Raw genomic sequence first — 26,239 nt, 5'->3', positions numbered from 1 at the left:
AAACGTGTAGTTATGCAAAATTATGGATATAAGTTATGTCACACAAGATAGTTGATTATAGACCTTGATGGGCTCTTGATTCTAGATAAAAGTGCCGTTTGTACGATAATGCAGTCAAGGGAGTTGAGTGTTCTCCACTCACGAAAGCCTTTTACACGACCCATCAAAATAATGTGTACCTATCCTCGAAAGGAATTCTTAATGGCTGAAGCAAAACTAGAAACAAAGAAATCCAATTATAATGTCATCGGAGAGATGGACATTTTATGGCCCAAATTACTCCCTTCCTTTCTCCTACACTGCTGCACTGAATGGACAATACATGTGGCAGGAATGTTTAGAATATCGATATCAATGCTACATGTGTAGTAATTTTCTTGTGGCAGTAATTGAACAATTTCATGGTACAGGAAATTTTAATTTAAAGCTACCGATATTTTCATTTGCATTGTCTCATTTATGCGTTTGAAATCAATATGACACGTGCCACCATTGACAATAATTGAGTTACTTGGTCCAGAGTAAAATTGGTGTACATTTGCTCTGGGAATAATGCAAATGAGATCTGAACGTCGATTTTCACCCAGTGGGCGATATTCCCTTTGCTTTTCTCAACATGAAAATGAAATTAGTTTCCGAGTCATTATGGCATTTGTTATGTCGTAGCAATAACTGTATTAGGGCTGATATTTGACATATGTTATAAGTGTAACATGCGTTTCAAAATAGAACCCGGTGGGTAATGGTTTCCTCGTGAAACTCTTCTGACTCTGCTGAAAAATATCAGAGGAATGATTATGATTTTCTCTGTTCATTAACTATTATGCACTAACAGTTTTCACGGATAACTAAGCGCATTTCTGATCGTACAGCGAATGTCAAGGCGAAATAGAAAGTGCTCACTGGCTCTTCAGCAAAGTGGAAGAAATGCAGCAAATTAATATCACCACTGCTTCCACAGCGAGCTTTATAATTGGTTCAAACGATCCCAACCTCCTGAAATTAAGCAGTGGTGCAAAAGGGCAGTACGTCGACCTGGAAATAAAGAATAATGGGAATTGAGAGAGCTGCCCATGCATAAATTATGAGTTGGGATGGTGTATATTTATATGTTGTATATTTTCAAAGACCTTGACACCCACTGACGCAACGAGACGAAGGAAAAATATATTTGGAACTCGAATTTTCCGAGAGGAAAGTGTAGTGAGAGCATAATTGAATTAGAGAAGCTAATCAAGTCGCTTTACAGGTGGTTGTCATCTTTGCTTCAAATTACGTGCTCGTCGCCCTCAGCATCGACCGATATGACGCCATCACCCATCCTCTCAAGTTCTCGGGAAGTTGTACGTATTTATTTTTCACTTTTTTCCACTCCTAACGAGCTCTTCCTGTCAAGTTCTGATCTGAACACACCAATTTACAAAATTGTACCCTTCTATTCTCACAGGGAGACGCGCTCGTCTGCTGATTGCTTCCGCATGGGGGTAAGAAATCACTCATCTCTATCTTCAATAAATGTACCAAGCAGCATAAGTGCTTAAAGTTTGCTTAAGTTAAGCAGCTTGGCTCCACTGAATGTATTTATGAATGTCTTGAATGTCCTCTCAGATTATCCTTCACTTTCGCCATTCCCATTCTCTTCATCTTCTTTGAGAAGGAGCTGATCAACGAGAAAAACGGAGGTGAGTTGTACCGAATTAATGATGTTGATATTCGCGTGGATCATGTTCTAGATAACAAAAAAAGTACTTCGACATGTTCCTGGAAAGTGCGTTGAGCAAGCCAGGTCACTAACTTGAACCTACCAATACAAATGGATATGTGCAAACGAGCGAGTCTTAGGATTAGTTAGTTTTAGTTCCCAGGGACAGGAATCAGGTAGGACATGAACAGGACATGAACATAAAGTTTTGATGAATAGCGAATTTGACTTCTCATGAACTCATGAATGTGACAAAGTTCAAAAACCTTAATGATGCACTTAAAACTACTAATTTTGTTGAAAGCCTGTTACCTTTTCCTTAGATAACATTCAGAAGGGAAAGTTTATGACGTCGTGATTACATATGTAGATGTGTAGCATTTCTTTTTATGAATGGTGAACTTTGCTGATTAGGTTAAAGAACGAGCATAAGGACAATATTAAATTAATTGCGAAGTTGGGCAGATTTTACTTTCATACGTAAGTATATGCACTGGCCGTGAATATATATTACGTGGGTGACAGACTATCAGAGTTGGATTCTGTATAAGACTTTGTAAAGTGAGGTGATCAGTATTGACATCTTGGTGTATTATTTTAGACATCATGAGACAATGTTGGATCGACCTGAGTGACCTGGGATGGAAAATATATATCACGATGGTCTCCTTCGCCGTCTTCATCATTCCAGGTGAGATGACCATCATATGAGAATTATCGCTAGTTTCCTCAACGTTATTGTCGTACTAAAATATTGCCATTTTTTTCACTTATAGCCCTCATCATAACGATTTGCTATACAATCATGGTCCACACTATTTGGACACAGTCTCGCATACTGACGCCACAGGGTAACAAAAATACTTCAAGTAAGTGCAACTCATCATTTGCTTTACACTTTTCTACTGACATGTTCCATCTTTCTTGACTAATACTTTCGCAATTATTTGATGAAGTGATGTGGAAACTACTTATCAGTAACATTAAACAATAATTATTCCATGCTTTGCACATAATTACCGCTCATTCGTGAAATTGACTGACTTACAAGCTTGATAACGAAGCACATATTTGCTTCTCATTTGTGATTAAATAAAAACAAATAGTTAAATGAGCGAGGCATGGAAAAAAATACCTGTTTCCAAAACCAACGAAGAGAAAGAGTAAAGTGCTTGGGAAACATGAAAGGAAGACAAAATGAGATATTGAGATATAACATGTCCGAGGCCTAAATGTCTTCTAAATACAGAATGAGGCATGAGACGATCAACTTGAAAATAGGAAACTAATAAATGGACCCTTTGGATCTTTCTTTTTAGGATCAATAACGAACAACGATCACACTTTCATGACGCATTCACCTTGTGTTTTTAGGGCGATAATGGTATATTAAACATGTATTACCAAAAACTTGTTTTCGCAGACGGAATACTGAGACGGACCTGCAAGAACTCCAGCTCGAACAAGACGGACCCTTTGTTTGATGACGATTCGAGACGAGCATCTTCTCGAGGGCTAATTCCCAAGGCAAAGATTAAGTCCGTCAAAATGACCTTCGTGATTGTCTTTGGTAAGTTTTTGGCGCATATCCACATTTAACACAAGTGAGTGTGCTAGTTTACAGCATAAAAGTAGTTAATCATGGAAGGTGCAGTTTTGTGAATTACGAAACTGTGACTGAAATATGGCTAATCTATAAATAAATATGTATGCCGAGTCAACGATGCCACTGTTTTGAAATTATTGAGTTCAAGCTGATTCTATACGAAAATAATAATAAGAATAGGAAAGGAGTGAATTTGATCTGTTTGGTTGTTTTCCAGTGTTTCTCTGCTGTTCGAGCCCCTACGTCGTGTTCTCCATGTTGCAAGTGTACGACTTTATCCCCCCGACGCAGACCATGACGGCCGTCAGCACTTTCTTCACGAGCTTATCCCCGCTCAACAGTGCGGTACGTGTAAATAGATGTACAAATAGGAGTCCAAAATATTTACGTCTAATATAACAACTCGTGTTCAATTTTCCTTATAGGCAAATCCGATTATCTACTGTCTCTTTTCCACGCACGTCGGCAGAAATCTGAGGTGCCTCATTTTTCCTCTTATTTATACTCGACATGTATTAGCTCATGCTTGTATTTTTATCAGTACCATTATTTGCGTTGCATCAACCTTGCTCTCTAAAAATTGGGCAGCGCGTCCATAATTTTTTTAAGCTAACAACCAATTTTGTCATGTCAGCTTTGATGTTAAGTTCAAAGGACATGTTATTTAAAGGCGAGGATTATTGTTGTCAGCATTTTATACTTAACAATGAACAACTGATCAGAAGAGCTTAAAATGGAGCTGAGTGACGTTAGCGAGGAGCCATCATTATTGCCATTATTGGGAGGAAGGAGTCGTGTTCGTCAACACACTTCCTCTCCAAAGGGAGTGCACATGAGGTGAAAGTGCGAACTCTCTTGTAATTTGAGACTGACAAGGATAGTATTCTAAACTCCAGCAGGGCCATGGTCAGGGCTATTTTCATTCCATTTCATATATTTCCTACCAGCCAGACAGGTAGCCGACTTATTAGCGTAGTGCACAAATGCGAAGTCACACGGGTGACAGTGCACACAGAGGAGATCCGATGTCCTTATTCAATAAAGCCGTTAGCAATCATTTTGCGAAACGACTTTTCTTCCATCGTTGCTGGATATACATGAAGGAGAGATTGTTAGATAGGAATATGTACATTTTTTGAGCGATGAAAGGCAAATTCACGAACAAAGTATTAAACGTTTGAACTTTAGATTTTGACCAACGAGTCACGAGAGTAGAGAAACATGATCTGCTTGCTTCCCCTTCCACAAAAGTATTTGAGCACATAGTTATGTAGTATTATGTGTTACGTTACACGGCGAATATTTATTATGCTGCTATCACGATATATCGTGAGTGAAGGTGAAACAGGAAATCAAAACTTCATGAGTATCATCGTTTCACTGAGGAGGAGAGTACGCCAACCTGATAATGACAGATCTTGATGTCCTTTGGATATATGGTAGTACCCCCTCTGAAAGTAAAAAGTGTGAAGCGGTTTGATGCCATGGCCCAATTTACGCCCGTCACACCCCTTTGAAGGCTCGCCCGATGCCAAACTAGCTGCACTAAAAAATTCGCCAAAAATCCAATTTTGTTCGGATTTTCATAATAATTATATATTTGTGATCCCAGATAGTCCCTTTATCATATTCAGTTGCAAAATTAACTTTTCAGAAATTTTCAATATTTTCGAATATTTCCTGAAAAGGGCATGGCTTGAAAAAATTCAAAATTCCAAAAAAATTCAGATTGATATCTGATATGATAAAGCAACTATGTGGGATCATAAATATGTAACTATTATGAAAATCCGAACAAAATTGGATTTTTGGCGAATTTTTTAGTGCAGCTAGTTTGGCATCGGGCGCGCCTTCAAAGGGGTGTGACGGGCGTAAATTGGGCCATGGCATCAAACCGCTTCACACTTTTTGCTTTCAGAGGGGGTACTACCATATATCCAAAGGACATCAAGATCTGTCATTATCAGGTTGGCGTACTCTCCTCCTGAGCAGACAATGAGTGATGTGTAAAAAATAAATATATTAAACTATGCAACGTCCGTACGTGTGAAGGATAGTGAAGATGTACCCAGAAGATATTACGAATCGTATAGCAAAATATAAACTTCAATTTCAAATTTTGAGAAACTTTCACGGCAAAAAACTTTTAATGTTTAAGATTTCCTCCTCCGTGCAAATCAAAGTTGATGGAAAAACTCAATTGTAAATTGAAAACTTTTGTTGTTTCAACATTTCAGGAAAATCAAGCTCGTAAACTGGTTTGTGAAGCGAATATGCCCCAAAATGCGAAAGTCTAGCCCCAACAACACCAACAAAAGGAAGTTTGGACCACCAGGGACCCACCACCATCAGGATATTTCACAGAAAACCCGAACGGATTTTACTTCCCTGACCGACTCCTACCGCAGACCTGGCCAATCTTCCATGAACCGTTTCTCCTCCACCACAATCCGTAAAGCGATGGACGTCAGTGGTGTGGTCACGAAAGGTATGTGTACACATATAGACTCGTACAACAAGACAATTAATGACTAGGAATGGTTTCGGATCGGATCGGATCGGATTTTGGGGTCATCGGATCAATCCGACTCGGATTAATCCGGGTATCGGATTGATCCGAGGCGGATTGACCGACCAATCCGATCCGATTCGGATCAATCCGACGGATTTCGGATCGGATCGGATTACTAAAATGGTTATATCTATAGATAAATTTCATATATATATAAAATTTAATACTTGCAATACTTACATACATATGTAATACATATTATGTATACCTACTCAAGAGAGGATAATAATACTCCCCAATATGCATTATACATATACATAAACAAGGTTCAATAATTAATTATGTACCTATTAGTATGTGGTTACTAAAAACCGACAAAGCAATTTAAATTTCACCCTACATATTGAATAGACAATAGTTAATAGGGGGCCAAATTAAATTGCATGATGGATGGAGTTTTCTATCTTACACAATGGCCACGATATCAGCTTGAAAATTTTCAGAGTGGTAGCCCAGAAATATTGGGGCTGCCCTTCCAGAATTTTAAAAATATAATCAGGGTCAAAGGTCGCAATTTTTGACCCAAAAAATCACTTGAAGTTTCATGACGATATGTTTCTTTGGAGGCTTTATTTTTATCGATAGCGCAGTGAAATGTGAACACTTTTGATATCTTGTACACTTCCGTGCGATTTTCTGAGCAAAGTAGCGAATTTTTTAATAAGGCGAGTTTTGACAAATTGTTAAAATATGCTCACATCCAGTTGAGCTATTTATTTGTCAAGAAATAAAGCCTCAAAGGAAGCAAGTCATCGCGAGAGTTGAGCAGTGCGCTTCTAACAATGGGGTCTCCTAACGTATGCTCACAGATTTGGACCAAACTAGCGTCAATCGATCAAAAATATAATTATTATGAAATTTTCAAATGGAACTCTCTCCCAATGCACAGGTTTGACGGAGATATTTGCATAAAAAGAGGAGAAAACGCACTCCCAAGGCTGGATAATGTTTCATTTTCCAAATTTGCTGCGCATTTTTTCTGCTTTGAAGAAAAATATCTCCGCAAAACCTGCGCATTGGCAGATAGTTCCATTTGAAAATTTCATACTAATTATATTTTTCATCGATTGACGCTAGTTTGGTCCAAATCTGTGGGACTACTTTGGGAGACCTCCATTGTTAGACAAAAATAGTGACCCTTACGCTTTTTAAAATTTTTCAAAAATAGAGACGTAATCCAATCACTTTATTTCTGGGATTGCATCCTGCAAACTTACAATCTATGATCGTGGCCATCGTTGGAGATAGACCAGTTTATCCACCCTACACTTTAATTTTCTTCACTGTCAACTGTAATTAGTAATTAGTTACTGTTCACCCAATATTATAGGCTTGAAAAATCTAAAATGCTTCATGACAGATTATTTCGTAGTGTTTTCGAGCGACCAATAGAAAATTTATCAAGGAATTGCGACTATTAATATTAGCTGAACAAGAATTTTTTACTTTGTCCAATCAATTTTAGACGAATGTGTTGACAAATTATGTTAGAGGTAGGAGAGAGAAAGATTGTTTTTGAAATCTGTCGTAATTTGTGAAATAGTGGGTGGAAAATAGTCGGGTGAATAGAGGAAGCAAGCTGGATTGATCCAAATAATACAATCCGAAATCCGATCCGAAATCCGATGGGAAGTATCGGATTGATCCGATCGGATTTTTGAACCAATCCGATCCGACCGGATCGGCCTCGGATCAGAAAAAACCTTGATCCGATCCGACATAATCCGACGGATTAGGATCGGATCGGATTTCTTAGGATCGGATTACCCATTCCTATTAATGACCATTTCTTGGCTGAGATGAGTTTCATGTCCACATGGTCCAATTTTTTTAGATTATTTCATGCGTGCAAATACATAGTATTTATGATCACAGTACCAGATTGAATAATTTTAGGAGCATTGTAAAACCCAAGACCGAATTCGTTAAAAAATCCTTCCATTATAGGGCTATTGGTTTATTGAAAGCTGAAAAAAGAAAAATGTGTCAGAAAGCCTGAAAAATCGTGTTACACATTTATGTGAGAGACAAGAGTATGCTATTATTGTTTTATATTTATTCAGAGGTAAAATTTCAAGGAAATCTGAAGAACGGAGGAGCTTGTCTCAACGCTCCCAGCTCTCGGCCTGTCCCAGGTCAGGCCGCACCCACTTCGTCTTGACGGCCAAAGCTGAGTTTGACGGAGAGCATCGAGTTGTGCACAACTGTGATGTTGATGGTGGGTGGTGCTTATGAGAATAATATTGTCCTAAACCAGTCCTTTCCTACTCATCGCAATTTGCTGTTGAACTATTTTCAGGATGAGCCCTCAGAGGTCCGAGTGACGGTGGTGGCTGGGGAGAAGGCAACCTCCTCTACGCTTCTCGACCAGGAAAACAATCGTCTCTCGCCCTCAAGTCAGGCCAAAAGGTCCAACTCGTCGCCGATTGATTCGGATGACTTTGTGTCTACCACGCATTCTCCATCAGACTAGTGGATGATATTCTCTACTTACTTGTTCTAAATCTATATTATATATCTAAACCTCCCCAAAGAGTGAATATATTCATAACTACAACAATGTATATTCTCGTAACGAGTTATTTACTGTACTTGTGGCACGTAATTTCGTAAGCCAAAAATACCAGATTTTCAGGAGATGAATGTAAAAGAGTGAATTAAGAGTTAATAGTAACCTGCATATAATCTGTGTATACAAATGTAGATGATTTATATATCTCAATGTCTGAATGTAATGTATGTACCTTGTGCTGGATTAAAATTATGCGGAGTGTAATGAATAGATTCACCACCAAATTAGATAGGTTCCCAGGCCTGATTTTGAGCTGGTACAAAACCTTGGACTGGGGGCTTACATATATTCATTATTGATTAATTAGTAATGTGTATGATCCCCACCTCAATAAATGTGTATATATGTATATATGTGTATATATATGCATTATTGTATTATTATTCGCGTGTAAATCAATTATGTGTGTACCTGTTTGTCACGCTTGGATATATTGCAGTCAAGTTAATACTATAGCTTATGGGGCGGCCCGACCCGATACCTCTCGACAGGGTATAGATTTAACCGATACAATTATTGAAACTACAAACGAACTACTATCCGAATTCGTATGAAGATAATGCCCAAAAAACCTGTGAAGTAGTTTTAATTCAATGCCACTAATGTTTATGTAGAATTCCATTTAATTTAGTTCAAATGTTGATCTCAAACTGTCAGGTATACGCACGCGAGTGTATAAATAGATTCGTAAGTTATTTAGTATATAGAAGAAAGTTGAAAGAGAAATTTGTTTGTGGAACGTGGTTATTGAAGAGCTTCTTTTAATTAAACATGCTCTCTACATTTTTAACTGACCCACTTTCCTTAATAAAAATTGTTCCGTTATTGGCATTGTGCTGTAAGTACAAGTATATTTTGTAGTTCTTCATTCTGCAACATACTTATGTATAAATATAGAAGTACATTTGTATTTCAAATTAAATAATTACACGATTTTCTCATGAGTTTAATAGCGAATTAATTGTAATTTGATTTTCCTCTTTATACAAGGCTTCTCAGTAAAATGAATATATTTTTAAACCTTCTCGAGCAATTAAATTCATAAGATTAAAGCCATATTTAGTAGTAATAAAGTTCGAATATTATTGATTCAACCGCTTATGTGAACCTATATTCTATTCAATATCAAAATCTATTACCATTTGTTAGTAGTAGCGTCAGTGTGACAGAGTTTATGTAGTATAAAATCTGTGGTTTAATTAAGGAATTTATTTAAATGATCATAATATTTGCAAAAACACAAAACTTTACTATAGGGAAATAAATCACGAATGGACACATGCATAAAAATGAAAATCATAAATATATTACGATAAATACTGGATAAAACAATTGCTAACATTGGCGGTGCATAACGCATTATCATCCACAAAGTAATTGAATACCGAGCAAGGATGTCAACAATTATTGACATGTATTTCTACGAACGAACGAACTAACTAGTTTGGCATAAAAAGTTATGCGGAGCTGGCACAATATAATTAAATGGTAATTCCCAAACCGATCAATTTATTTAACGACAGTCTTTCTGTCAGTTTAAACAGTTTTCCTAATGGTTACAGTAACATGTTGACCACCTGCCGAAACGTACACTGCTTTAGAGCTAAAATCAGATTTTTTCCCATCGATGACCATGTGTTCTAGTGGTTGTGGTTCATATAAGTCGTCTGTACTTCCGGTTCCGAGTTGATAATTGACTCCACAACCCCAAGCATGAAGTTTACCATCAGCGGCGACGGCATATGCGGTAGATAAGCCTGCTGCAACCTGGACAATTCGTGAGTCAGTCAAAGCTGGAATCAAAGTTGGTAAGGAGATAGCTTCAGGTGCGTTGTCCTCTCCAAGACCAAGTCTACCATCGGTTCCACGACCCAGCGAGTACACCTTTCCTATACCATTTCAAATCATGAAATAAGTTGATGTCAACAGAACCGGCAACAATTTCTGAATGATATTCCCCAAAACAGTACCATCTTCGTCCAGAGCTACGGCATGATGCTGACCAGCAGCAATCTGAATCCACGTAATTCCTAGAAAACCAGGGCTTCTGGTCGGTACTGTAACAATGTCCATGTTTTCCAGCCCTACACAAATATATTATATATGTATATGTGCAGAATATATAAATACATACCCTTACAAACTTACACATTAATCATTCATACAGTACTAATGCACTTACCTAGTTGGTAGTAGTTGTTGAGTCCAAAAACCCATATCTCGTTATATCTTTCTGTTCGACAATATGTGCTAAAATTACCACACCAGACGTCGCGAAACTTTTTTCTAATTTTAATTTCCGTGGGTGTCAAAAGCAAATCTATCAAAATACACAGTTGACAGTTAAAAACTATCTGAACAACATAAGTATATTTTAAAAATTATGAAAACTGGTACCTCTCGTGCTGACTTTTGTTTGTGATCTAGTAATTCGTTTGTCTACTACACGACCCAACTGTCCTTGTTCTCCTGTTCCACAAGTAAATATTCTTCCGTCGCTAGTTAGCATTACAAGATGATTATCACCAGATGCGATTTTGAAGACCTTGTCATTTACAGCGTCGGAAATAAGCTGAGGTTTATCCCAGCATTTCTTGTCATTGCCAGGAATCAGGCCAAAATTTCCATTCATGTCCTGTGTGAGAAATATATAAAAATACACGGTAAAAATTATTTATATGGATCAGTCATTCAGGATGATTTTTTACCTTGAATGTTCCCCACGCGTAAACATCTCCAGTTTCCGTCAGTGCGGCCGAGTGACTGTCACCTGCTGAAATCTGCACTACGTTGCGCGCCCCAAGGTCAACTGCACCAGGTTGAAAGGAATCTTCCTCTTCTTTTGTCGGTCTTCCCAGCGCAAAATCGTCGTTTAATCCAAACGTCCAAACTTTGCCCTTGTCATCGAGAGCCACAGTGTGCATTCCGCCAGCAGCAACTTGCAGAATCTGAATAGCAATAAAGAAAAATATTCTTGCTATAAAATAGCGACGTGTCATTGCTGCAAATTATATTTACCTTATTGCCCTCAATATCTTTGACTGGAGACGGATAGTTCCGTTTTAAGAGCTTGTCACCATGACCGAGACCCAGCTGCCCGCAGTCGCCAGTACCAAACGAGTGTAACTGTCCAGTGCCGCGGTCATTCAGAGGCGGAACAACAACTATATCAATAAATTTCAATATTAAAGCATCACTATAATTTTATAAATAATTTTAACACAAGTTTTGTTCTTACTTTTGGATTTCTTTACTTTGGCCGACATGCTCGAGTCATGTTTCCGTTTTGAATTGGTGGTCGCCTTTCCTCCGTTATTGTTGTTCGTATCAATCATCTTGCAGCAAGATTCTTGCTCACTACAGAGTTAATTTAATTTCAAAGTTTTCCTTCAAGAGTGAACGATTTCACCAGCAATAATAATTTTCGCAAATTTCTGAAAATGATAATCATACAACTAAATTAAAAGTAAATTAAATTAAATCTAGTAATTCAAGGTTGCTTGACAACTTTAGTATTACAAGGTTGCGACAATTGCTTAGACGACTGAAAAACCTTAATTTTCGAAAAGCCTGGAGTCTGTAGACTCCAGTGTGCGCCGCACAAATTTTCACCCAAAAAATTATCAACACTCACATTTCGTTCCCTCGAATTATTTTGTCACCATGGGTACAAGAATCAGTGCAGTTGTAAATGTGAAATCGGCTATTTCGGCGTTCCGGTAAAAAATTGTGTGCTTTAATTACCGTTAGCGACGGCCCAAATAATTAGCGCTTCAAAAATGAAGGTTTTTGAAGCTCTCGAAGCAATTGTCGTAACCTTGTATTATGATAAAGTGTCAAGCAACCTTGCTAGTAATTTACAGGATGTAATTTACATCAACTTTAATTTTTAATACGTAGTTTAGTTTCTTGGAGCGACGTTCTTCTTTCCTTTTAAAGTTTAAAGTGCGGTTTCGAGAGTGACGAGAAAAAGGTAACCGAAGAAATCTGGATGCCGGTGTGCGATGTGATGGCTCAGCGGGAACTCACTGCCCGCGAGACCCAGCAAAACAGGATCAGTCTTGTACTTGTTCTCTGTCAGTTGTTTTTCTTTCATACTCTGCACTTTGCTGACAAATTTCCTAAATAAATACCCGTCAAAATTGATTAGGTTTTACTTTGTACTTTGTTGCAAGTCTGTCAAGAAAAGTAGTAAGTACTTATCAGTAAGTACTTATCAGTATTCAGTCATATCACTTTCGTGTGCTGGTTATATCGTAAAAATTGTCTTGTTTCTAACTATTTTGTTGTATTGCAGGTTTTGAGTGAGTATTTTGAGTGAGCGTTTGACTAAGGTCCCGTATGTTGGATGATCAAAATGCCAGGCCTTTACAAGAACAAACGCAAGCGGGTGAGTCTAAACTCTTCTCATATAAATGATGCTAGCGTTTGGCATTCTACCCCTCTGGAACTGGATTCCACTGATCCCGACAGTGACGACAACAATGTGAGGGAGTCGCAATTAAGTCCTGTAAAACGGCCGGCGTTAGGAGATGGTGTTCGTGGTCGACTTCTTGAAACGCCTTGCGTAGACCAATCGCAGTCGCCTGGTCCTACGTCCCATGAAATTATCGAGGTTCCATCGGCTGCGGTCAACATTGTCTTTAGAGAGGATGAAAATGATAATTGCAATCTATTTGAAGACATGGAGGGAGACCCGGAAGAGCATCAAAACAGTAGTCCTGTTGTTGTGAGTAGGGATGTTGTACCTTCGCCGCAACCTCCTCTTTCACCTCCAGTGTCACAGTCACTCCGTACTGCTGTAGGACTGGACCCACCTGTCCGTAGTCAAAGTGTCCATCTGTCGCAGCGATTTGGTCCTGTAGAAATCCATCCTCCTTCTGGTCATGCCTTCTTTTCTGGTACACTAAATCATTGTGGATTCGTGTTGACGTTGCCGAAAAACCATTTGTGTAACTAGACTATGTCCATACTATATGATAAACAGAAATATTTATTATGTGCATTTATTTATGTGTATAGGTCATGATGTTGTAATGTTTCGAGAAAAAATGAATAATTGGATGACGTGCAATACAGATGCGAATTCCAGAATCGACGATGGTGCTACAAAGTTCCTCAAGTCAATGAAAAAGTATTTTGCTACTACAACCAACTTGACTCACGCTTGTACAACCACTTTGGTAAGTTATTTATACTACTGTATTATTAATTATCTTATGCAATAAAACAATATATTTTACTTGTAATGGACAAATGCTTATTTGTTTTAGAATGACAGAGAATGTATCCAGCCCAGTTTGTTGGCATGTTTGCTTGGAGTTCCGCTTCTGCAAAAAGCTCTACTTGAAGTTGTTCTTCCAGCTCTTTCTGAAGCTACATATTCAAACTCGTAAGTTCTTATCGTGATCATATATGTGATGTATAATATTTACATTTATTTAATTTATTCTGTCTGTCTTACAGTCAAGAAGAGATTGATTTTGTAGGAACTATCGTAAACCAAATGAAATGGTTGCCAGTTCTTGTTGATGGCAAGTCATTTGCAGTGGACTTGCTTAACATTCTTGATTCAGCTTCTATACCAGCTAAAATGCATATAATCCGAATCATGCCAGAAATTTTCTTGCCAGAACATCACCCATTTCTTGTGCCAAAGTTGATGTGAGTGCTATATAACTTAACGAAATTTAATTCAATTTTAACATCATTTTCGGTGATTGTAAATGTGCTGTATATTTAAGGGAGATATTTCAACTTGGAACTCGCATAAATACTACGATTTTGGACTGTTTCGCATCTCTCGTGGTTCCTGAAGAAGACTGCATGAAGACTCTACGATCAGCAGTTACTCAGATGGCATCTGCTCCATTAGAAGATCTTCCGGCCTACTTGTCTTTCCTATTTCGTGTTGGAAGCCCGTCGTTGCATCTTGAAGAGGTTCGTTCAGTTATCGCTGTTTTTATTATGAGATGCGCCAAACATTATCTGAGTTGCAAAAAATGATTGGTGTTTATTAATGCAATCTATAGGGGATTAGAGAAATGCGAGATAAACTGGAAGTCAAACCAAAGTACGGTATTCCGAAGGAGGAGGTTCTGATGGTCGAAATACTTGAACGAATCCGATTTTTTGTATCTGTTAATCCGTTAATAGTCAAAATTTGGTTGATCGTGAGTCAATAATAGAAAAAATACACAATATGGTTCTGATAATGGATAGTTCACAAATTCTTAACTTGCTTTATATATAGCAAATCAAAGACGACCTCTCAATGGAGATGGACCTTCCAGCACTTGACATGTTAATGTTGCTCATATTTGCAGAAACATCAAACAAAGCGGCCTTGAGTACCCTCTCCACAGTTTTCAGTAGAGTAAATCTTACCATTGCACTGTTTGACAAAATGATGGAAAACAACACATCAATTCTCCATGAGTTGTTTCCAACGGTTGCTAGATTTTTGGATAGCGTTTTACGTGTAAAAGGGTCTAAATGTCACGATGCAGCTATTGAAGTAACAAAGTGAGTTTTAAATATTTATTTGTTTAACCAAACTCTACATTGAGTAAGGCATGCATAATTGATATCCTTGCTGTAGAAATTTATTCCTTGGATTGGGACCAATACTTTCTCAACATTTGACGTCAAATTTGATTAGCGTTCTCATCAACGGCCACCCGTCATGTCGAGATGTTGCACTGAAAATTTTTACCAATATTGCGGAAGCCGATCCTAAAAAGCTACTTTATTTTCATTCTTATTTAATGGTTAGTAGAATATCAACGAGCAAACAAGGACAAGGACCTATTGTCTTCCAGATAGCTCCATCTAATTGATTTTTTATTTGTTCAGGGTGCGTTGGTCTACGTGATTAAATATCCTCCAAGGCAGATGCAAGCACTTATGAATATTTTAGCCATTTTAGGTTAGGTCACCAGTTTCATTTCAAATCCATGATACAATGTATGATACATAAATGTGTGATTGTTGTGTTGTTTTAGCCTTTATGCCAGAAAGCTTCCAAGGACAAGAAAATGCATTCACTTCTGAATTCATGATACTTTTACGAAAGCAAATTACACATGCAACCATAAGGACAAAATGTTTCGGCGTTTTGGGAACTATTGCAGCTGTACGACAATTGGCTTTGAATTCTAACGAACCTAATGAAAGTATGGTTATCAATGTAGCGATTTTATTAGATGATAAAGCTTCTTACTCCGATTATTTGATAGGTAAGATAGATGGATTACTTGCCCTAGCGTGGTCATCCATAGAAAATGATGAAGAGGCATGCACCATTTTTTTTGATGAGATGATATCTTGCATCAAGGTGCTCCCCAAAAATGTATGCCTGGAATTTCGAGACATTCTTAAAATACAGTTTGAGGTATTATGTTATTATTAAGCATTATTCAGGTAACCTAAATTAGGTTGTAATTTTTTGTCACGTAATTTTGTTTATAATGGTATATTTTTACATTTAGCGATTGTGGACTGTTGACCAAAGTTCGAACGCTCATTTGCTTCAAGATTATATAGGACAAGCCGGCTTGGACCTTGTTCCTACGTTTGATGCCAACAAAGAAATGCAGCAAGATCATCAGACGATACTTGTTTTGGAACCACGGGCACTGGAAATGAGCCCACTTGTAGTCCCATGCCTTATGAGGGTCATGGCTGAGCTGGAAAAAGCTTGTGTACATAATTTAGACGATATAGATGCCTTGATTGGATGTCCCGTGTTGTTCCCCTCATATTCTGGTATAATTTGATTGATATCCGCGTTATACTATTCGCATAAAGCCGCTAAGCATGATTTTATATTTCAGTTTACTATGAGAAAGACTCATTGGAGCGTTTAAACTACAACCAAAGACTTCATTTGGGACAGTACTTGATTGTCACCTTAAATTACTTTAGAGAGTGCGTTTCTGCATTTGTGGAAAGTGACAACCCAGAGATGAAGGTTAAAGTTTGGATACGGTTGAACAATATAACCGCCCTGCAGAAGAGCCTCGTTAAACACTACGACCACTTCCCCAATTTGCCTTCTGCTTATGGAACCGAAAAGAATATGACAGACAGTCCTGGAACGAGTAACGAAAATGGTCCTGGATTTTCAGGGGCACTTATTCCACACGGTAACATATATTTATCATCGCTTTAGTACCTTCGTCCTGGATTCAGAACTTTTGATTTGATATAGCTGGCAAGAAGCCTGCATCGTCAAACAAAAAATCTACAAAAAAACCTAAAAAAGTGGCAAAACCAAAGAAGAAGAAGACGAAGAAGAAAAACACAGAGGAGGATGAAGATGACGACGAAGATATTGACCCCGAGTTGATTCCAGATGACGAAGAGACTACTAATACAGCCAACAAAACTGCATTGGAAGAATTGATCCAACCCAAATTTATTTATCCCAACTTACGATTATTGGACCCAATAGTGTTCAATATTCTAATCAAATGCCCTTTGAAAGTTGACGGAGAAACACCGGATTACACTGACATTTTATTAAACCTGTCTACCGCGACACAGTCAAGTGTCACTATGCAGAAGATTCAACGGTTCAATCCAGAAACACTTGCCTTGTTACTATCGGAAATGAAAAGACAATCATTGGATAAAAAATGCGAGTTCAAAATCCTTTTTGTTGAAAATCTAATTGACTCATTATGCCAGCACGTTGATGCAATCTCGGACTTTTATGCTTCTCAGGTACTCACCTATTTATTTTTATTTACTTCTGTCTGCAGTATGTTATTTGTGATGTTGAGATTCAACTGTTAATGCATAATACTTATCTACAAAACCTTGTTAATACCACTTGTTCACTGTAGCGAAACCGGAATGATGAAAGTGATTCGGACGATACTTCGGCGCCGGGCCTCCACAACCCAGCAGTTGACTCTTGTCTTCGCCTCCTTTTCATCATGTTGAATTCTTACTTCCAAAATGTGTCGAAAAAAGATAAAGTTAAACAACGCGAATCGATGAAAAAATGTATACTGACATTGAGCTCAAGATTCAAGGATGACAATCAAGAAAATGAGAAGATGGACGCAGGGAAGGAGGACTCTGAACATGAATTACTGACCAAAGCATCGCGTTACCTTTTTAGTTTTAATATATTCGTTGGAGCTCATGATTTCGAGACTGCTTTGGAGCACATCAAGCTTATGAAAACCATTCATGACTTGATTCCCCATTCAGACGAAATGAAGCAATCAATGGGTATGCACACATATTATACTCCAATTACCGATATTTCTACTCCTCTGTGTTTACGCATCTTAATAGTGATACCAATTTTGAATAGGAAAAACTATAAAATCATACTTGCGACGAGACTGGAAACTGCCATCGTCAGCTATAATGTTCTTTTTGAAGACGTGGTTTTCTGTTACATTGTTTCCAATGAAAGTAATTCGACAGCTTGTTGAAAAATTGTTTGAAACCAATGATGAAGATGATTGTGCAATACCCAACAACAGCGTGTATAAATCATGTACCAAAATTAATTTTCACACCTGGTACTCGACCATATTTTCAAGCCTCGCACAGCATATGCACAAATTGGTAATGTTTTACTATGCTGGATGTGATACATTTTACTGCCTTGTGGAACGAATATTATTTACCTTTGTATGACAATTGTGTACAGGGACGACGAAAACAACCAAATAATTTTGATGAGAACATTGAAAAATGGACTTGTGCCAACAACCTGTTGAAAGATTTGGTGCACGTGTCGTCACTACTTAAAAAGACTACTATTTTAATTCCACTTCTCAAGGTAATGCATGTACAATTTGTTGCAATATATTTACATTTGTGTACTTAACTGTGCAATGATATAAAATGAATGTCTGTTAGTTCTCCCGACTGTACATCGAAGCTTTTATCAGTTGTGGGGTCCCGTTAATGCCCGAATTATTGAAGCGTCAATTTGAAGACGGACATGCATTTATTAGGGAACTACAAAATTCGACGCGCAAAATTCAGGCTATCTGTGAACATTCTAAGGTTGGTGTGAAAGTGGAACTGAATCACAAGTGGACTATTGTACATGATTTTAACATTTGTCTAGGTTCTGAAAGATAATCTGTTGCTCCGACACGTTCCTCCTACGAAGAGAACACTGGAAACATTAATTTTCAAAGTCAGAGAAGCAATCGGATCCCGTGGAGTAGCAAATGCCTTTTGGCTTGGTTCATTGAAACAGCGCAATTTGGATGGAAAAGTCATTGATTCTCAGCCCTTTTTTCACTCACAAGATGACGATTCTCTTGCTGATTCTGTCCCATATGATGCCGGAGAAGACTGCGAATCAGTCCGAAGTCTAGGAGAAATTTCAGACAACGAAGAGGAAAATGATGAGGAAAATGAAGAAGAAATGGACAATAGTTATGACAGTGATGAGGAGGATGAGAACGGTTACTATTAATTAACATATTTAATATATAAACCTGATTATTTTTCCCTTATTTATTAGAAACGCTTGTTATTTTATCTCTTGTCTTATTGCTTTAAATACTGCTGTCATTTCTGACAGGCAATTTTTACTGGTGAATTTCATAATCTTAAAGAGGTGACAGTAATGAACGGCCCGCTTAATTGTTCCCTTGAATTATTTACTACAATTTTTGAACGAATAGAGATAACTGAATTCAATTTTATGTTCCATATTCCTTATTAATTCTCCATAAAGAAGCGTAGTGAATTTCGAAATTTTAACATGTTTTTGAAAGTATAATATTATAATAAATAAACAACTTTGCTATCCCGAATTAGTGATATAGTGATGTTGAAGTAAATAAATTTGTTGCGTAACTGTTTGTTATTAAGTTGGTGTCGATTCCATTGGAACGAGTCTCATCATCGGTACAGGTGGTCAGCTTGCAAGTTTGCAGCTATTTCAGCCTCCCATTTGTCCCCATTGGTAAGAAGCTTGTCTTTATTGTACAACAATTCTTCATGAGTTTCAGTAGAGAATTCAAAATTGGGTCCCTGGAAATCCCAGACATGTTCGATGAGTATTTTAAAATATTAAATCACCGCTTTCTTCATTATGATTACATATGTATGCTTAACCTCAACAATGGCATTGACCGGACAAGCCTCTTGACACAGTCCGCAGTAGATGCACTTGGTCATGTCGATATCGTAGCGAGTAGTTCTTCGACTGCCATCCGCTCGTTCTTCTGCCTCAATGGTTATCGCCTGTGCTGGACAAATGGCTTCGCACAACTTGCATGCGATGCATCGTTCCTCGCCGGATGGGTAGCGACGAAGGGCATGCTCCCCGCGGAAGCGAGGACTTAACGGACCCTTCTCGAACGGATAATTGATCGTTGCTGGCTCCTTAAAGATGTGCGCCATCGTGACACCGGCGCCTAGCATGGAATCAAATTAATTAAACTTGTTTGCATCAAATCAGTGACGATTAATTAGTTAAGAGGACGTTTCTATAATACCTCGAAATAGTTCCGTCCAAAACATTGTATTGGCGGCTCGGTCAGTAATGGACTGCTTCTCTTCCTCATTCTCTACGACGTAATAATCCCCTTTTCCTGATCCCACCTGGTTAACGGGAGAGTTATGCAGGTGAGACACGATTTGATTGACCCAGGACGGCAATACGACGTGATGGGTCAAGGGATAGATTGGAACTCGTTTCCCACCACACTTCAATATTAGAGACAAGATAGACATGATTGATGGAGATAACTCCAAAAATAGCCGACCAGCAGGTATTTTTTGGCCCCTTAGACAACTCCAGCCAAGGTTGCTTGACAACTTTAGTATTACAAGGTTGCGACAATTGCTTAGACGACTGAAAAACCTTAATTTTCGAAAAGCCTGGAGTCTGTAGACTCCAGTGTGCGCCGCACAAATTTTCACCCAAAAAATTATCAACACTCACATTTCGTTCCCTCGAATTATTTTGTCACCATGGGTACAAGAATCAGTGCAGTTGTAAATGTGAAATCGGCTATTTCGGCGTTCCGGTAAAAAATTGTGTGCTTTAATTACCGTTAGCGACGGCCCAAATAATTAGCGCTTCAAAAATGAAGGTTTTTGAAGCTCTCGAAGCAATTGTATTATGATAAAGTGTCAAGCAACCTTGAACTCCAGCAGACTCAAGAATCAGATGTTTGGCAGCAGGATTCTTCAATCACTAACGGCTACGCCGGTGTTTCTGGGTTCGGCCGTAACTCAGAAAAGTTCATTTTTTAAAATTTTTTAAAAAGCTGGATATTATAATATCCAGCCTTATGTCTGTCTATAAATTCCACAAATATTTTAAAATACATATTTCTAGGTTCGATATGTATTATTCATCCTCTCAAATTGAGAGTCTCGGGTTCAATTCAGGTTTAAACTAGTTGTATACTTAAATTTATGTAGGACAACCAGAACCGTTTATATGGTGGGAGCTGTTGGCCGCCCTGAGAAGGGCGTTTCCAGAGCACACGACGAGGACGTCGCTCCCTCGTGCTCCACACGGGCGGGCACCCACTCGCGCCCGAAGGCGTCCGTGGGGGTCTACCTCCCGCCGACCGAGAAAACCCTGCCCACGTCACCGCCGCTGCGACCGCGGTCCCCGGAAGGACCGTCTTACCCTCGCCTTACGAGGTGGGAGCGCACCCGTAAATCGGCCCCCATTAAGGTTTCGAACTCGGGAACCCGGCCAGCCCCAAGGGGAGTGCACGCTAAAGAGCGCGATCACCCAAGAGTTGGAGGTAGAGGGCCCTCTCACTTGCCAAGCGCGCCCACGCCATATAGCAAGCCCCGTCAGCCCCCAACCCGGTGAGTCTGCTTGGTGGGAAGAGCATTCAAGAGATGGACCGACCCGTAAGGTTCTCCCCTTACAGCTTTGCCCCCGAGCAAACCTTCCGACGGGAAGAGAGTCGGACTCTGGCCGAAGCCAGGGCGGGCCCGACTCCCCAGAGAGGCCGGAAAGCCCAGGGCGCAGCTGCAATGGGGAGCTCTCCCAGGGACACGTCCATCCCCCACGAGCTCCGCCCGCAGACTAAAAAAATTGAGCAACGGCACTTGTACCAGGCAATTTTGTCCCCCAACCACAAAATGTGGTCAATTTTGCAAGAAAATATTTCAATGGCCGGACTTGAAAATGATCAAATCAGCCTATTTATCGGTAGTAGGACAGTATGATCTTGCATTTAGTGCATTAAAAGTTTCAAAAAGGTCAGCGGGGGTTTTCAAAACGAGGGGTGGTGTATGGCTGACATGTGTATACCGTACGCACATACATACATACCTCACATACCTCCTCACATGTCCTGTGTTTACAATTGTTACAAGTAATTCAATTAATTATTTCAACGTTGGAAAATGTCTACTCTTATAGTTTTTTGGTCGCTGATTTTGATTGGGAGTCGCAATTTGTCAAATTTGCAAAGTGAAACATCCCATCACAAATAATATTGCATCTGCCACCTTGTGATAATTTTTGTAATAATCTACGTACCTGCAACTTCGTCTCTTCGCCATTCAAAGTTAGTCACCAGTTTGGTCTTTTCTCCTTTCACTGAAAAAGAAAACTGCCTCTAGTAAAAAAAATTGATATCGAAGGGTTGGTTATCTTTTTATGAGCCTGTCGACAAAAAATTGAAGGAACATAAAACTTGAACGAAGATTTGCTAGGGAAAGGAAGAAAATAATACTCGGTAGGTGTATATATATATATTAATATATTGTAATTTTTTTTTACATAATTTAGGGCCACAAATGCTTGGAAAGTATCCTCGATATGACTACAGTGATTGGATTGGACAGAAAATCGAAGTCTATGGGACAAAGGTTTCAAAAGTGGGATCGAATTTCAAAGTTCATCTTCAGCTTAATTCATCTAATTAAATAAATAAATTGCACATGATCTCCTTCACGCGTATCTCCGATTTATCTATTTGGAATTAAACGTCTAATATTTAATCAGCATGGACAATAATGGAAGCTGTTGATTCTGGATTGTTGAAGTATGACTCTACTTCTAAAGACGACGTAAGTAATATTACTCCCCAGTCACTACGAACTTCGTACTACGAAGTGAAGACTACACTTAACTCACACTATACAAACATAAAGTTATTCTATTCGTACCTTCTTATCATTCTATTATTTGTGTTATTAATAATGTGTACGGTTCTTAAAGGCCGAGGACTTTTCAAAGGATATTGGTGATGCTGTTCTTCTTGCGTATGGCGAGGACAAAACGAATTATTGAGCTACAATTTTTCAAAAGTCAAGAGTTGGATGGATACTTGTTTAAGCTGGTAGACTACGGAGATTTTGTCAATGTTCGGGAAAAAGACGTAAGTTTTAATGGTAGAAACTCTAATCAACTCTGATGACATAGTTCATGCCACATTTAATCGTCATGAACGATGTTTTAGATATTCAAGATTCCGAATAAACTCGTTGAGATTCCTATCCCCGAGAAATTCGAAAGTAAGACGAAAACCTACAATAGGCCGAGTCAGGGACAGCGTCCCTGACTAGATGAGTCAGAGTTCTAAATTTTTCTCCGAATTGGCCGACATAATATATTTTTTATGGGTTCCCTCCCAGCAAATTTTATTCACATAAACATTGATAAAGTATGAAATACACTTGGTTGGCTTGTGGAGTAGAGGAAAAACTCGATGTTGGTGGGTTGGGAAAACCTTTACTTGATCCGAGATCACCATTCGGCCCATTACAAGATTTGTGTAAATAACATGACATATCGTTTAAAATATAAAATAATTCTTCTAATCCTCGTTGACTGGGAACAGCTCCCATGATTGATGCCGCATTCCCGCGTTAAACTGCCAAACTGATCCGTTGAATGAGAAATGTTGTTGACATTGGTCCAGTCACATCCTTCATCCTCCCCCCAACATAATATTACCAAACTCCGTGGATACTTAAATGCTTGTTAGATTTTCTATCATTTGGCATCAAATCCTTGAACATCTTGAACTTCCATAGCTGTGTGTGCTATCCAGAAGTGGTTTTTAACCAACATGCATATGCTAAAACTTTTAAGTCAATCGGTTCAACCGTGTTGACTTTATCATGCCGGACAGACGGACGGACATGACGGTTCCATAAGCTTTGACTCGGGCTAAAAATACATCCCTAAAATATACAATGCACTTGATATCGAATTTATCGTTAGCTACTATTCCCCTGACTCGGGCGTCATTGTCATTTATTGGCAATATCCACCAAATTAGAAAATAATTAAAAATTAATTCGATGACCACGTTACGGCCGCACCCTAAGAGGAAACGAATTGATTTATCCTGGTTTGGCAGGACTTTTGGCTCATTTTTTTTATGGAAGATTTGTGAATGTTCATGAATAAATACCACTGCATCTTCGCGCCTACATTTTGGGTGTCATGCAAATTAAAGAAACTCCTAAGGAGGCTTCATGTATATCACACCCACATTTTTGTGGCGTCGTGACACTGGTGACACCGTCACAACCATGCATGAGCTGGATGATCGTGGCATTTACAATTTTCCCACTGATTGAGATTGGGTAATTATAAATGGACCTGGCTGTTAGATAAGCTTAGTCACAGTGGTTAACACACGTCGTCTTATCAGATGCGTTGTCTAGAACCGATTAGAGGTATTCCCCATGGTCATTGATACACAGATTTATCAAGGCACGCCGTCATCACGAGTACCAATGGCCAACTGATCATATCCTTGATTCGTTCGTAATATGGTATTGCTTAAATGCTGGTCAATGGTGGAGGTGAAATTGACGATGAGGGCAAGGTTCACCATCACATTGCTAACCCAGCATTCACCAGACTGCACTGGACCTTCACCAGTAATGAAATAGTTCATCGTATAAATATTTACATGCATCCAATGTGTACAAATATAGAGAGTTGCTAATAAGTTCAATGAAATGAGATCACTGGAAAATTTCGTTGGACAGAAATTCCAGGCAGACACCTTCCTCACGCTCTGACGGAGACAATGATATGCTTGGACGTTGTGTATCTCATGCAGCATATATCAAACTGGATATGGAATATTTGGCTGTGATTGTGCGAAAATTATTTCCATGCATGTGACATTTCTCTCTTTCGTTGTCGCCCATATAAAAGACTTTGGCTGTCACACATCAGGTATTATTTATTCAACCGAATCTGCAGAGATCGGAATTAGCTCATATTTCCGATTTGCTAATTATTTTACAAAAATGCCAGAATTTTACGAGACGAGGGAGAAATACATTGAGATCAAGCCTGGAGATAAAGACGACAGCTCTTCTAATCCTCACCATGAATCTTCAGAACTCGTTTATCAAGATCTCTTCCGAAAGTTTGGGAATTGGAATATCTGTTTCCTGCCTAAACACTACTCTTCACATTCAGATTACATTAAGAAATTTGCCATCAGGAATGACGACGTGTGGGTCATGTCATTTATCAAAGCAGGTAGTTACTGCTAAAGTCGTACTCTGAAGGAATTAAAATTTTTTAATAAACTAAAACTCTCGCTAATCCAACTTGCTTAAAAACTAGGAACCACATGGACTCAAGAGATGACTTGGCTGATTGGAAACGATCTTGATTTCGAGGGTGCCAAAACCATTCTTCCCGTACGATTCCCATATTTCGAGTAAGTCCTTAAGATCGTATATAATCTTTCTCTTCTCAGTTTCATGCATAGATTGAGCTAACGCTTGCAATTTCTAGGTTCGATGCATCTTGGGACCACGAATCTGAGCTACAGCAGCCTTCCAAATATGCCAAGCGCCAACTTACATCGATGGAAATCGTTCATCACTTGCCGTCCCAACGCTACATTAAAACGCACCTCCCATTTGACCTCCTTCCTAACGAAATTCTGAATGGGGAGCGTTCCCCAAAAATCGTATATGTAGCAAGAAATCCAAAGGATGTTTGTGTCAGCTACTATCACCACAAAGTTCTCACGGGTACATAAGACATTGCCAGTCCGTGTTATATATCCTTAGTAAATTTATAACATTGTGTTGGAACTTTACAGAAGGATACGCGGGGACCGTGGATGAATTTGTGGACGAATTTGTGGACGACGTCAGCCAAAGTAGGTGTTTCAATGGATCGTGCATGAGACATTTAACCACGTAGACTTTAATAATCTTTTACTGTTTGAAACTTTCAGAAAATTATGCCCCATTTTGGCCACATGTTCGGGAGTTTTGGAATCGAAGACACCAGTCAAACATTTTGTTTTTGACTTTTGAGGAAATGAAACGGGTAATTTTACGACTTAGCTCAATTTTATCATTCCTCTTGGTCAAACACTTAACAAAATTTAAATCGCAGGATTTGAAAAGCGTTATAAAGAAAACAGCAAAATTTCTGGGCAAGCATCTCACAGAGGAGCAGATTAGCAAACTGTTAGCTCACCTAAGTTTTGAGTCCATGAGGACCAACCCGTACGTGAACTATGACGAGATTACTGACAAGTTGACCAGCATTCACGGCGTCGAACGAAAGACGCACTTCATGCGGAAGGGGAAAGTGGGATCGTGGAGGGAGGAACTTTCACCAGAGTCTGTAGGAAAACTCGATGCTTGGATCGAGGTAAATAAAATTCCTGGTCTATGGGACGACTGCTGAATAATTAAACTCAAATTAACATTCCTAATAAAGCTAAAATTTATTTATTCGCAATAAAATTATTTTTGAGTTTGAAATTCATTTGACCTCAGAGTACATATGCATGAAATACACACATGTTAATAGTTAATAAA

General features: G+C 38.7%; 5 protein-coding genes across 18 annotated transcripts in view; 3 read left to right on the top strand and 2 right to left on the bottom strand.

Annotated features, from left to right (window-relative positions):
* The window catches only part of LOC110845178 (cardioacceleratory peptide receptor), a 46,419-nt gene extending 37,281 nt beyond the window's left edge, over nt 1-9,138 (top strand). The window contains exons 5-15 of one of the 2 annotated variants that reach the window (XM_035846553.1): nt 1,250-1,343; nt 1,448-1,484; nt 1,609-1,682; nt 2,304-2,393; nt 2,479-2,571; nt 3,126-3,272; nt 3,526-3,653; nt 3,734-3,786; nt 5,546-5,796; nt 7,959-8,098; nt 8,180-9,138. In XM_035846553.1, coding sequence (XP_035702446.1) covers nt 1,250-1,343; nt 1,448-1,484; nt 1,609-1,682; nt 2,304-2,393; nt 2,479-2,571; nt 3,126-3,272; nt 3,526-3,653; nt 3,734-3,786; nt 5,546-5,796; nt 7,959-8,041 — 1,050 coding nt within the window. In that variant the 3' untranslated portion in view covers nt 8,042-8,098; nt 8,180-9,138. Of the gene's footprint in view, nt 1-1,249; nt 1,344-1,447; nt 1,485-1,608; nt 1,683-2,303; nt 2,394-2,478; nt 2,572-3,125; nt 3,273-3,525; nt 3,654-3,733; nt 3,787-5,545; nt 5,797-7,943; nt 8,099-8,179 lie in introns of both variants that reach the window. The other variant, XM_035846552.1, reaches the window with a different exon arrangement.
* A 231-nt stretch (nt 9,139-9,369) lies between these two features.
* LOC110863397 (regulator of chromosome condensation) lies at nt 9,370-12,465 on the bottom strand. Of its 3 annotated transcripts, none has more exons than XM_022112695.2 (8): nt 12,328-12,465; nt 11,691-11,886; nt 11,471-11,616; nt 11,161-11,400; nt 10,850-11,087; nt 10,635-10,772; nt 10,423-10,536; nt 9,370-10,341 (listed from the first exon to the last, which is right to left on the bottom strand). In XM_022112695.2, exons 2-8 carry the CDS (start codon nt 11,785-11,787, stop codon nt 9,989-9,991), a joined length of 1,326 nt encoding a protein of 441 aa, XP_021968387.1. In that variant the 5' UTR covers nt 11,788-11,886; nt 12,328-12,465; the 3' UTR covers nt 9,370-9,988. The 3 variants fall into 3 exon arrangements, with proteins under 3 accessions (XP_021968387.1, XP_035702447.1, XP_021968388.1); XM_035846554.1 differs by having other exon boundaries at nt 11,691-11,907; nt 12,328-12,453; XM_022112696.2 differs by having other exon boundaries at nt 12,349-12,442.
* Nucleotides 12,466-12,499: 34 nt separating this feature from the next.
* On the top strand, nt 12,500-19,251 carry LOC110845166 (Fanconi anemia group D2 protein homolog). 2 transcript variants are annotated; one of them, XM_022091538.2, is made up of 20 exons: nt 12,500-12,657; nt 12,750-13,404; nt 13,475-13,635; nt 13,726-13,844; nt 13,919-14,116; nt 14,197-14,392; nt 14,485-14,625; nt 14,706-14,977; nt 15,054-15,222; nt 15,308-15,380; nt 15,457-15,627; nt 15,691-15,845; nt 15,943-16,219; nt 16,288-16,599; nt 16,665-17,179; nt 17,302-17,695; nt 17,781-18,040; nt 18,126-18,257; nt 18,338-18,487; nt 18,552-19,251. In XM_022091538.2, the coding sequence occupies exons 2-20, from the start codon at nt 12,801-12,803 to the stop codon at nt 18,906-18,908; spliced, it is 4,656 nt and encodes a 1,551-aa protein (XP_021947230.2). In that variant the 5' UTR covers nt 12,500-12,657; nt 12,750-12,800; the 3' UTR covers nt 18,909-19,251. The 2 variants fall into 2 exon arrangements, with proteins under 2 accessions (XP_021947230.2, XP_035702444.1); XM_035846551.1 differs by having other exon boundaries at nt 12,510-12,643.
* Nucleotides 18,935-22,066, bottom strand: LOC110849407 (NADH dehydrogenase [ubiquinone] iron-sulfur protein 8, mitochondrial). Of its 3 annotated transcripts, none has more exons than XM_022096823.2 (4): nt 21,957-22,066; nt 19,939-20,044; nt 19,556-19,857; nt 18,935-19,471 (listed from the first exon to the last, which is right to left on the bottom strand). In XM_022096823.2, exons 2-4 carry the CDS (start codon nt 19,961-19,963, stop codon nt 19,340-19,342), a joined length of 459 nt encoding a protein of 152 aa, XP_021952515.1. In that variant the 5' UTR covers nt 19,964-20,044; nt 21,957-22,066; the 3' UTR covers nt 18,935-19,339. The 3 variants fall into 3 exon arrangements, with proteins under 3 accessions (XP_021952515.1, XP_021952509.1, XP_035702459.1); XM_022096817.2 differs by lacking the exon at nt 21,957-22,066 and adding an exon at nt 20,588-20,938 and having other exon boundaries at nt 19,939-20,252; XM_035846566.1 differs by lacking the exon at nt 21,957-22,066 and adding an exon at nt 20,588-20,938 and having other exon boundaries at nt 19,939-20,237.
* On the top strand, nt 21,010-26,186 carry LOC110849393 (luciferin sulfotransferase). Of its 8 annotated transcripts, XM_035846559.1 has the most exons (11): nt 22,017-22,155; nt 22,209-22,297; nt 22,425-22,489; nt 22,641-22,800; nt 22,882-22,936; nt 24,702-24,932; nt 25,020-25,116; nt 25,194-25,435; nt 25,507-25,566; nt 25,645-25,739; nt 25,809-26,186. In XM_035846559.1, the coding sequence occupies exons 3-11, from the start codon at nt 22,467-22,469 to the stop codon at nt 26,103-26,105; spliced, it is 1,260 nt and encodes a 419-aa protein (XP_035702452.1). In that variant the 5' UTR covers nt 22,017-22,155; nt 22,209-22,297; nt 22,425-22,466; the 3' UTR covers nt 26,106-26,186. The 8 variants fall into 8 exon arrangements, with proteins under 8 accessions (XP_035702451.1, XP_035702450.1, XP_035702452.1 ...); XM_035846558.1 differs by lacking the exon at nt 22,017-22,155 and adding an exon at nt 21,010-21,274 and having other exon boundaries at nt 22,209-22,489; XM_035846557.1 differs by lacking the exon at nt 22,017-22,155 and adding an exon at nt 21,739-21,984 and having other exon boundaries at nt 22,209-22,489.
* The last annotated feature ends 53 nt before the right edge of the window (nt 26,187-26,239 follow it).

Source organism: Folsomia candida, unplaced genomic scaffold (assembly GCF_002217175.1).
Source record: "Folsomia candida strain VU population unplaced genomic scaffold, ASM221717v1 Fcan01_Sc001, whole genome shotgun sequence".
Taxonomy (NCBI): Eukaryota; Metazoa; Arthropoda; class Collembola; order Entomobryomorpha; family Isotomidae; genus Folsomia; species Folsomia candida.
The sequence above is the reverse complement of the archived record's forward strand: the minus strand, read 5'-3'. Positions and strand labels throughout refer to the sequence as shown.

What these genes read in the sequence shown, in the direction of transcription:
- LOC110863397 (XM_022112695.2), bottom strand. Translation starts at nt 11,787, where the DNA reads ATGATTGATACGAACAACAATAACGGAGGAAAGGCGACCACCAATTCA. An exon ending in AAGATATTGAGGGCAATAAG is followed by an intron (nt 11,401 to 11,470) that starts GTAAATATAATT and finishes ATTGCTATTCAG; the next exon opens with ATTCTGCAAGTTGCTGCTGG. An exon ending in CAACAACTACTACCAACTAG is followed by an intron (nt 10,537 to 10,634) that starts GTAAGTGCATTA and finishes ATATTTGTGTAG; the next exon opens with GGCTGGAAAACATGGACATT.
- LOC110845166 (XM_022091538.2), top strand. Translation starts at nt 12,801, where the DNA reads ATGATCAAAATGCCAGGCCTTTACAAGAACAAACGCAAGCGGGTGAGT. An exon ending in ACGCTTGTACAACCACTTTG is followed by an intron (nt 13,636 to 13,725) that starts GTAAGTTATTTA and finishes TATTTGTTTTAG; the next exon opens with AATGACAGAGAATGTATCCA. An exon ending in CTATCTGTGAACATTCTAAG is followed by an intron (nt 18,488 to 18,551) that starts GTTGGTGTGAAA and finishes ACATTTGTCTAG; the next exon opens with GTTCTGAAAGATAATCTGTT.
- LOC110849407 (XM_022096817.2), bottom strand. Translation starts at nt 20,176, where the DNA reads ATGTCTATCTTGTCTCTAATATTGAAGTGTGGTGGGAAACGAGTTCCA. An exon ending in TTGGACGGAACTATTTCGAG is followed by an intron (nt 19,858 to 19,938) that starts GTATTATAGAAA and finishes ATTCCATGCTAG; the next exon opens with GCGCCGGTGTCACGATGGCG. An exon ending in CGGTCAATGCCATTGTTGAG is followed by an intron (nt 19,472 to 19,555) that starts GTTAAGCATACA and finishes TGGGATTTCCAG; the next exon opens with GGACCCAATTTTGAATTCTC.
- LOC110849393 (XM_035846558.1), top strand. Translation starts at nt 22,467, where the DNA reads ATGACTCTACTTCTAAAGACGAC. An exon ending in ACTCTACTTCTAAAGACGAC is followed by an intron (nt 22,490 to 22,640) that starts GTAAGTAATATT and finishes CGGTTCTTAAAG; the next exon opens with GCCGAGGACTTTTCAAAGGA. An exon ending in GTACGATTCCCATATTTCGA is followed by an intron (nt 25,117 to 25,193) that starts GTAAGTCCTTAA and finishes TGCAATTTCTAG; the next exon opens with GTTCGATGCATCTTGGGACC.